The 10691-nt window shown below is 37.1% G+C and overlaps 1 protein-coding gene across 2 annotated transcripts; it reads left to right on the forward strand.

The window, feature by feature from the left end:
* Positions 1-367: 367 nt before the first annotated feature.
* LOC146649658 (uncharacterized) lies at positions 368-10250 on the forward strand. 2 transcript variants are annotated; one of them, XM_085387476.1, is made up of 5 exons: positions 368-467; positions 1971-2032; positions 3700-3865; positions 8504-8683; positions 9953-10250. In XM_085387476.1, the coding sequence occupies exons 1-5, from the start codon at positions 450-452 to the stop codon at positions 10073-10075; spliced, it is 549 nt and encodes a 182-aa protein (XP_085243602.1). In that variant the 5' UTR covers positions 368-449; the 3' UTR covers positions 10076-10250. The 2 variants fall into 2 exon arrangements, with proteins under 2 accessions (XP_085243602.1, XP_085243603.1); XM_085387477.1 differs by having other exon boundaries at positions 8504-8646.
* Positions 10251-10691: the final 441 nt, after the last annotated feature.

A 10691-nucleotide genomic window follows, 5' to 3' on the forward strand; every position in this document is an offset into this window, starting at 1 on the left:
ATGCAAAACTGAAAGTTTCCTACTTGAAAGATGAAACATGCTAACACAAACATCAAGGAGATGCATTCAAAATTAAAGTAATACAAATTAGAAACATCCTATCTCAAAGTAATGCTCATGCTTGCTTGCGTATTTATTATTTCTAGGCTCGACTGCTGTATTTCATCAAAAATATGTAGAGGCCACCTTTAAAAGTCACTGAATGATTCAAAGTGCTGTATGTATGAACATAATTTTTTAAGAGAATCTGGTTTCTTGACCATGTGAGTTTGTTCAGCAGAAAGCACACACACACACACACACACACACACACACAAACACACACTGATGACTAATTCAGGTGGAGGAGGTGCAGCAGAAACACCAAGCTAATTAGGCATCTGAGTGAACCAGCTCAGCTGCACAGAGGAAGCTAAAGTTGCAGGACAGAGACAAAGCAAAGGACCAAGATGGACTCTCAGCACATTGTAAGTATCTGCTGAGTTGTTTTTCTTTATTTAAATACATTATTTGTGGTTACTAAAAAAAATGCTGTATTGAACATTATTTTTAAAAATTATAAGGAAAACAGAAAGCCTAAGCTCTCAGCTGCTGCATGGGTCCGTTGACTTTTGATTTTGACACTGAATGCAGATTGAATTACGTGAGTTTCATATCATAACAGTTAGTTAAAATGATGATTCCCTCTATTAATAAAGGAAAAAAATAATCCAAGCCTATCTGGTCCTGAGTTAAAAATCACGAGTTAAGTGTGATCAACCATATTTGTTTGGATAGCTGAGTACAATTTCATTAGTCACACTTAGATTAGATTACTTAAGTAGAACCTGCGTGACAAAGTGAAGTAGGTTTCAAGATCTCAAAAATCAACAGATCCTGTTACAATCTAAAGAAACAAACAGCTGAGAAACAAAGTGTTTGATATCTATCAGTCTGGAAAGGGTTACAAAGACCGTTATTCACAAATGGAGAAAACATGGAACATCTGTGAACCTACCCAGGAGTGACCAGCCTACCAGAAGTAGTCTGAGTGGATCATTGCCTCAATAATAAAAGAGACTGGGCAAAACTGGCATCCATGGGAGACTTCCATGGAGAAAACCCCTGCTGACTAAAAAGAGCACAAAGGCTTGTCTGACATTACCAAAAAGCATCTTGATGAACCCCCAAGTTTTGGGGGGAAATATTCTGTGGACTGATGACACAAAAGCTAAACTTTTTGGAAAGTTTGGGTTACATTAAATCTGGAGCAAAACTAACACAGCAATTCATAAAAAGAACATCACAGTCAAACATGGTGGTAGTAGTATCCTGGTCTGAGGCTGCTTTGCTACTTGAGGACCTGTATGACTTGTTGTAATTGTAGAATTCTGCAAAAAAGATTGGGCCAAAATTCCTCCACAGAGATCTCAAAGACTTATTGACTGTTGTCAAAAATGCTTGATTGCAGTTGTTGCTGCAAAGATGGCCCAACCTGTTAAAATTTAAATCTACATTTTGCATATTTAACACTACCACTTTGTAATGTATATTACACTGATGGTGAGTTCATACAGACTGGTACTCAAAGGCCTTGGGTAACAAACAAAAGCATCAGCTGAGAGCTTGTGAGGTCATTCAGGACTGGAGTGACCTCTCTGGGTTAATTTGGTTGGACCAGTGAGGTAAATCTACACAAAACAAAAAAGACAAAAACCAGGTGTAGCGTTCCTGAGCCGATATAACCACCTAATCTCTACTCTGTGTGTGTGTGTGTGTGTCTGGTGTCGTCTGTCAGCCCGGAGACTGATGGACAGATGTCTCCTGTCACCACGGTAACTGTCTCCTTCTTTTCCAGGCTTCCGTCTGTCCTCTGACAACATGTAATTAACTGACACTCTACCCTCTGTGTGCGTGCATGCGTGTGTGTGTGTGTGTGTGTGTGTGTGTGTGTGTGTGTGTGTGTGTGTGTGTGTGTGTGTGTGTTGCAGGGCCGGATCGGAGCTCGACATCTCTCTCAGATTCAGGAGGAGTCGGACAGCAGAGAGCACAGGTAACCGGTCAGGTGAAGAGATACACCACCGATAGAAAGAAAAGAAAGAAAGAAAAAACAGGAAATGACAAATTGATCTGAAACAAACGAGTCTGATTAAGAAGCTACCAGGCAAAGGTAGGATTACACAAGCAGGAAGAGAGGCTAAAAGGGGAGGGGGACAGTCTTGATAGTGCGTTCGTGCACATCATTGTTGTCATCATTTCACATAGGAAGGCTCCTAACTGAGCAAATTGACCTGGGAGTATCTGTATTAAGAGCTGTTTGATTTCTCTAGATGCTAAGGAAAGGCGCATGTGTGCTTCCTTTGTTACCTCCTTTAGCAGAGGATACATTGGAGCATCTTTTGAAGCAGACAGTGCCATCTATCTATTCATAGCGACGCACCACCTGACGATTAATGAAAGCAGTAAGCAAAGCAAAGTAGTGCATATCATGTAAATGTTGAGTATATGTGTCCATTTCATAACATAATTTGATATGTTTTCAATTTTTAATAACAGACCATTAAACCCACAGCTGAACTCTGAGCATCAAATAAAATCTGCAACAGAGATTTATATAAGCTCTCTAAATCAAGATTATAAGCAATATTAATTATACTTAAGTTTCCCTGTAAATAAGCTTCCATTAGTTATGTCCCCACAATGGCCTCTTAATTGCATAAGTAATAGTCATATAAAATCCTAAACAAGGAGGAGGATTGGAGTTAGAGTCCAACATCTCTCTAGCAGGAAACATTTTAATGCTGATGATTTATAATTTATTTCATTCAGAAATCAGGTTGTTGTTTTTATGATCTGCATGAAACAACGCAGTAAGAGAACACTGGGGAAGGTTTAGGGTTAGCATTTATACTGCATGTATTTAATAAAATAGCTCGTTAAAAACACAAAATGAACAATCGATTAGCCTTAACTATTGACTTAAATTGATTAAATAATAGGAATAGAAGGTTCAAATTTCCAAAAGAGAATAAAAGCACAACTTAGATTTTGGTGGTTAGTAAAGTGGTTAAAAAAATTAAAAATAAGAACTATAAAGCAAAGTCATCCAAACTAAACTTGGATGGAAACATTGCTGCTGGCAATAGAGGACCTGGAAACTCAGTCAGGGCAGTTCAATCTGATAACCGTGTGTGTGTGTGTGTGTGTGTGTGTGTGTGTGTGTGTGTGTGTGTGTGTGTGTGTAAGAGAGAGATAATCTGCACTGAAGCACAACCTTGGCAGAGGGATACTTTACTGTGATCAGACCCACTGTGTAAACAAATCTGAATGGAAACTGGTTTACATGGAGGAGTTTGTGTGTCACAGTGTGTGTGTGTGTGTGTGTGTGTGTGCGTGCGTGCGTGCGTGTGTGTGTGTGTGTGTGTGCGTGCGTGCGTACGTGTGACTATATGTCTTTGTGAGGCTTAGCTCTTTTATAAAGATTTAATCTTCAAAGGGCTCTTTGAGAGTTCCGACTTGGTTTTTAGGGTTCATGTTTAAAATCAGTTTTGGTCCTGAGAACATGATATTAACATGGGTCCACACAAAGATAGGATGGCAAATTTCTGTGTGTGTCTGTGTGTTAATTGCTATGCCAATCAGCACGCACTGTCAGCTTGACAAGATTAAGACATGATGGGCTGAAATGTGAACTCATCACTCTCCCTCCTGCTCTGTCAGTTCCTGTTTCCTGCCGCCAATCATCCAGCAGCAGCAGAAAGGCGAAAGAAGGAAAGCACGTGTGGTGGAGAGACAGGAAGAGAGGAGTCCGTCTGATGATCCAGCCTCGCTGCCTCTGGGCAGCCAACAGGAGAAGCTGGAGGACAACAGGAGTCTGCTGGAGGAGGTAATGTTTACAAAGATATTACAAATTCACATCACAGCTGGTTGATTGTTAGAAGAAGATCAAGATGAAGCAGCTCACCCACTACAATTTCTGAGGTATATTTAATATATAAATACCAGATAAATACTGATTTTAAGACTTAATACTGCACAATGTAAAAAATATGTTTTAAAAAAGACAAGACAAAACGATCTAGCTAGCTGTGCCTGTAACATTTGGGTATGGGTATATTTAAAGACAGTCAGTTTTAAACCTTATAATTTTTTTTTCTTTTTGTTACTTTGTTACTCTTACTTCATAAAATTCGATAGTCTATGTTCTTCAAATTAAAACGGCCAATCACAAGAAAGCGGACAAACTGTGAACTGTGACTTATACACAGTGTTTACATTTGAAGAGAGATGTGAATTAATTAATTTATTAGTATTTATAAATCATTTTTATCAGCTAAATTAATGTATGAATACCAAAATAAAATACTTTCTTGGAACTTTGCCCAGAAAATGGAATTAACTGATAAGCTAAACCTTGCTAGGAATTTTTACAATCTATGATAGGAATTACAAGATCAATAAAATGGACAGTAAAAAAGAGTACAGACGAGTAAGAACAGAAGAAAGAATGAATGCATTTAAAAAAGATTTATTGAAGGAAAACTGGGGTGAAGTATATCAGGAACAGGACGTTAATAGTGCTTATAATAAATTCCTTAGAATATTTACATTACTGTACAATACCAACTGTCCAATAAAGCAATATAGTAGGAAACAGAAATATATGGACTGTCCATGGATAACAAAAGGTCTGCAAAATGCATGTATAAAGAAAAATGCTCTATACAGAGAGTTCTTAAGAACGAGAACTAAAGATGCTGAAATCAGATACAAAAGATATAAAAATAGGTTAACTAATATACCGTAATTGTCGGGCTATAAGCCGCTACTTTTTGCACAAGCTTTGAACCCTGCGGCTTTTAGTCAGGTGCGGCTTTTCTATGGATTTTCCATGATTTTTGTCATATCGTAAGACGATTTGTTTTGTTTGTTCCGCTGTTGTACGGCACTACGTTGCCTGGCGGAAGGATCGGGGTTCAAGAGTGGTATGTTGGTCACATGTCCATCCGCCAGGCAACATAGTGCCGTACAAGTAGCGCGAAAAACAAACTTCAAAGTAGCGCTACGCGTTCAGCGGGAGTCGTGGATGATGAGCGGCGATAAACTTGCGAAAAGCAAGTTGTGCTCAACTCTACCGGTGGATTCTGACAGCGTGGAAAAGTGTGCAAACATCCACGATCACCAACGGATTTCGAAGGGCTGGACTGCTGCATGATGAAGAGGAGGACACCGCCACGGCCCTTCAGAGGGTGTTCGACTCCGACACTGACAATGACAATGAGGATTATCTTTGGTTTTGAAAGTGACAACGAAGGAAAGAAGCTGAGAGTGGATGACGAAGCCATCCTGAGCCTGTTCGTTTCCGACACTGGAGAAGAGGACTTTGGTGGTTTTAGTGCGCAGGAAGATGGTGGTGAATGACTGACTTTTCTTCTTGTTAAAGCCGTGTCACTGCACCTGAGCCTAAAAGGTAGTCCGAATCTATTTTTCTGGTGTGCTGTAGGTTACTGTTATGTACTACATTTGTTACTCATTTATGAAGCACAGCACATGTGCAAATATGTACCCATAACTTGTTTTTCAAAATATTAATAAAAGGGGTGTGTCTCCAAACAGCCATCTCTTTCCTGACAATTCGCTTTGTGCATATTCTCTTACATATGATAAGTCAATATTGAAACACCTGCGGCTTTTAGTCAGGTGCGGCTAATGTATGTACAAAACAGGATTTTCCCCTGATTTTAGCTTGTGCGGCTAATATTCAGGTGCGCTTTGTAGTCCGGGAAATACGGTACTTAGATTTAGTAAAAAGGAATACTATAAGAAGCAATTAGATATAAATAGAAATAATAATAAAAGATTATGGGAAATCCTGAACAGTGTTATAAAATGTATGGATGTTGTGGCAAATAGTCTCAATGAATTCTTTGTAACTGCTGGACCAAATTTAGCAAGAACAATCACTCATCCTGGGAAAGCACAAGAAAAACCCGATACACTGATTGACAGAAATCCATATTCTATGTTTCTCACAGCCGTTGATGAAAATGAAGTTCTTGAAATTGTCAAAAAATGTAAAAATCACAAATCTTTGGATTGTAATGATATTGATATGATAGTGGTTAAAAGAGTCATTGAGGCTATTATAAAACCATTTACATACATCTGTAATTTATCATTTCAAACTGGTCGATTTCCAGACAGAATGAAAATAGCAAAAGTTATACCTCTATACAAATCTGGAAACAAACACCATTTCACAAACTACAGGCCTGTCTCTTTACTACCTCAATTCTCAAAAGTTCTTGAAAAACTGCTTAAAAACAGACTGGAAAAATTTATAGATAAACATAAACTACTCACTGAGAGTCAGTACGGATTCAGATCAAGCAGATCAACATCATCGGCACTATTACATTCAATAGAATACATCACAAATTCCATAGACAAAAAGCAATATGTGGCTGAGTTATTCATAGACTTGAGAAAGGCATTTGACACTATAGATCATGATATATTAATAAGAAAACTGGAACGTTATGGTGTCAGAGGGGTAGTTTTAGATTGGGTCCGGAGTTATTTAAGTGACAGAAAGCAGTTTGTGAAAATAAATGGTGGTTGCTCCTTATGTATGGACATTGCTTGTGGTGTACCCCAAGGGTCAGTTTTGGGTCCAAAATTCTTCAACTTGTACATTAACGACATCTGTAAAGTGTCCAAAGTATTAAAAATGGTTCTCTTTGCTGACGATACAAACATTTTTTGCTCTGGTGATGATCTGCAGAATTTATTGGAGGATAATTCAATCAGAGCTCCCTGACCTGCTGTCCATCTACACCAAGCGGTGCAAGTCCAAAGCTAGGAAGATTATGATGGACCTCTCCCATCCCAACAATGGACTCTTCTCACTGTTGAGGTCTGGGAAGCGCTTCCGCTCCCTTAAGGCCAAAACAGAGAGAATGAAGAGGAGCTTCTTCCCCCAGGCTATTCGGGGCCTGAACCAGGTGTAGGACTGGACGTCACTATAAGACTGGACTCTCACACACGTCACCACACGCACCACCACACATTTCCTATAATCCTATAATTCCTATAATTTATAATCCTTATCTTTATAATCTCTTCTGCTATTTGCACATTCTTTACTGTAAATTCCTAAGTTAATTTGTAAATTTTTGTATTAAATTGTAAATATTGTAAAACTTTTCTTCTGTCATTTAATGGTCGGGCATTGTACAGCTACAAGCATTTCACCCCCATGTCATACTGTGTATGGTTGTGTGTGTGTGACAAATAAAATTTGAATTTGAATTGAATTTGAATTTGATATGACTAATGAAATAAGTAAAGTGAAGTTCTGGCTTGATAAAAACAAATTATCATTAAATTTGAATAAATCTAAACTGATGTTATTTGGAAATAGTAGTTTAAATACAAATGCAAAGATTCAAATAAATGGTGTTGATATTGAAAGAGTCAGTGAAAATAAATTTCTGGGGGTAATAATAGATGAAAAACTTAACTGGAGAGCTCACGTAAGATATATTCATTCCAAAGTATCACGAAGCATTGCAGTACTAAACAAGGCAAAACAGGTATTCGACAGAACATCACTTCATATTCTCTACTGTTCACTGGTTTCACCATACTTAAGCTATTGTGCAGAGGTCTGGGGCAATAACTATAAAACCACATTACATTCACTTTTTACTCTTCAAAAAAAAGCAATTCGAATCATCCACAATGCAGGTTATAGGGAACATACAAACTCACTATTTTTGCAGTCTGAAATATTGAAAATTGACGATATAGTGAAATTCCAAACAGCACAAATTCTATTCAAAGCAAAAAATAAAGAACTGCCAGGTAATATTCAGAGTATGTTTTTTTTGAAAGAAGGAAGTTATAATTTAAGGGGTTTTTGTAACTTCAAAACAATGAAGGTACGTACTACAAGAAAAGGCTTTTGTGTTTCTGTTCATGGAGTGAAACTATGGAACAAACTGAATATGGAATTAAAGCAATGTCCAAACATAAAACAGTTCAAAAAGAGTTATAAAAATATTATCTTCTCGATCTATAAAGAAAAGGAAAATATTTAAATTAAGTGAATGTCTCTATTTAAAAACAAACAAACAAACAAAAAATTCATGATGTGATATTATAGTATATAGTATATCAGAAATCTGTTCACTATTTTTATTACAAATTATATCAGTAAGGAAGCTGACTAAATATTCACTGATAATTTATGGCAAAGGGGTGGGATTAAATAAGTGTATACTTCTTCCCACTCCCTTTCAACATGTAAATTAATCAGAATGTTTTTTTGTATGTAATTTGTATAGTATTTTTTTTCTCTCTTATTTCTTTTCTAAATGTACTTGTATATTGTTCACATGTTGAAATAAATTACCAATCAATCAATCAATCAATCAATCAATCAATCAATGTTTCTGTGTCTAAAGCTTGATGTACATCCTCGTGCTGGGTGATTAGAGTGGGTTTTTCTTTTTTTTTTCAGTTAGCTCATATCGAGAAAGAGCTTCGAGAGTCTCAGCAGCTGGATGAGGAGCGACAGCGGGAAGCTGAATTCCTCCGTCAACAGCAAAACAAGCTGCTGTGGCAAAACCTCTGTTACCTGAGTCTCAGCCAGCGGATCACCAAGTACGCAAAAATACGCAAACACACCCGAGGAGTTAAAGTTATGTAGTATTTTTAGCCTGTTTGCTTTAAAGCATACAAAATAACCTCTCCACAAAAACCCTCTGCTTTCTGTGAGTACTCTGGTTAAAAAGAGATCCTTTAAAATCCTTTAAAATATTGTAAGAAACAGTCATTTCTGATAAAACTCATTCAAGCTGAGCTGGTTGACTCAGAAATATTCAAGTAAAAATAAAGATTTGAGGAATTTTGCTAAAATTCCTCTTTCTAAAATGTATCAGAAAAGCCTGTTGAATGTTTTATGTTTTCCTTTTGTTGTTGCTCCTCTATTTAACCCTGCATTTCTCTTCCATTCAGCTTCATTAACCACAAATTTAAGAAAAGAAAAAAAAAACCTTTGTCAGCTTCACCGTCCGATCTTTAAGTGATGACGTATGAACCCTGATTGCGGGTCCAAATTACTCTGCGTTTATTAAGGCTGTTGTGTTTTTAACATGCTTTAATGTTTTGTATCTTGTTCTATTTAAATTGAACAAACCAGTAAAAACAGGCAGTGTTCACTTTCTGTCTCTCTCGGTTTTTCTTTTCATTATAAAGTTCGGTTTTTAAAACCTTACAGTGTCACCACAGCCCAGCCCATGCAGCAGTAAATTAATGACTAACCTCATATTGTGGATGGATTATCTCAGTTGTTCTCCTGACTGAAGTTTGGTCTGTTTACAGCATCCTGCCATGCGATTGCATTTGTCTCTAACCATCGGGAACCCTCACGCTAACTTTTATTGAATGGAAAAAAGTTAGCGTTCATCTTCCAGCTTCACTGTGTTTATGTTATGCTAACATAGTTGTGTCGCCAGCGATCACGTAGCACATCATTATATACCAGCAAATAGTTTACAGAAAATTTCTCTTTCAGCCAAGCCGTCTGATCTTTTATTATAATATCACCTTGTACTTACAGCTTTGTTACCGAACCATCATAATGGAAGGGCTTTTAACAGAAAAAGACTTCATTTGAAATCTAATGTCTTCTAGTCTCTAGAAAAATGTGGCTAAATCTCACCCACCCCTAGCCCTAGAAAGTTGATATGGTGGATGTTGAAATATTAAACGGTTTTATTGTTGGTAATTTAGAAATTCTGAACATTTTTTTTCTAACCTGAAACATGGCTGGGCTCTGAATTAAAAAGTATAAATGAGTCTAAGAGTAGATAAATTAAAACAGCTGCATTTATCCTGACACATTTACAGTGTCAGGGATAATTAACTGATGATTAACTTTTTTGAGTGTAATCTTTTCCCTGTATAGACCCTGGGTCAGCAGCTACTTCAAGACGTTTCCCATGCACATCTACTGTCTGCCAGTCCAGGGCCCCAGTCGCAAAGGCAGGAGGTGGGGACTGAAGAAGAGGAGATGACTTACACTTTGTAAATTTGTTGGAAAAATATGCGTTTATTTATGTTTTTTATCATACAAATAAATGTCATTTCCTCATTCTTGGCAAAACTTTCTGATTTATTGTTTTTAGTTTAGTTTAGATGCTGATCATTGTGTCAGGTGTGTTGATCATCTAGATAACATCATGTAATGATAATAATAAAGAACTGGGGAGATTAAAAGTGTTTATTGTCCACTGCAGTGTCTTTTATCCGCAACTTTAGGGACTGATGATACCCCCTAGTGTTTGCTTTCATTAACACAAAGTACTTCTAAGTGCTTCTAATTTTGAAGTCAAAAGATGTCTCTGCTTTGTGAACGACCTATTGATTAGTTTTGCTAGCTTTTGCTCACGGGAAAACATATATTATACTTCATATTTCAAATATGATCTGGATATGATCATATACTATGGTCATACCAGACCTCACCTTTCAGTGTGAGAAAATGAGCCTTTCATATACTGCATTTGAAAAGGGCAAGTGTATTAATCTCACTAACACAGTAGACACAAGGATAAGTTAGAATTTAAAAATCCCAAACGAAGGTAATTAAACCACATTAAGAATCCTTTGATGAAGACTATGGTTTAAAATCATATATTTGTTCT

The sequence above is a fragment of the Rhamphochromis longiceps genome, linkage group LG17 (assembly GCF_057381845.1).
Source record: "Rhamphochromis longiceps isolate RC_006_pf linkage group LG17, R_longiceps_female_GT1.1, whole genome shotgun sequence".
NCBI classification, from domain to species: Eukaryota; Metazoa; Chordata; class Actinopteri; order Cichliformes; family Cichlidae; genus Rhamphochromis; species Rhamphochromis longiceps.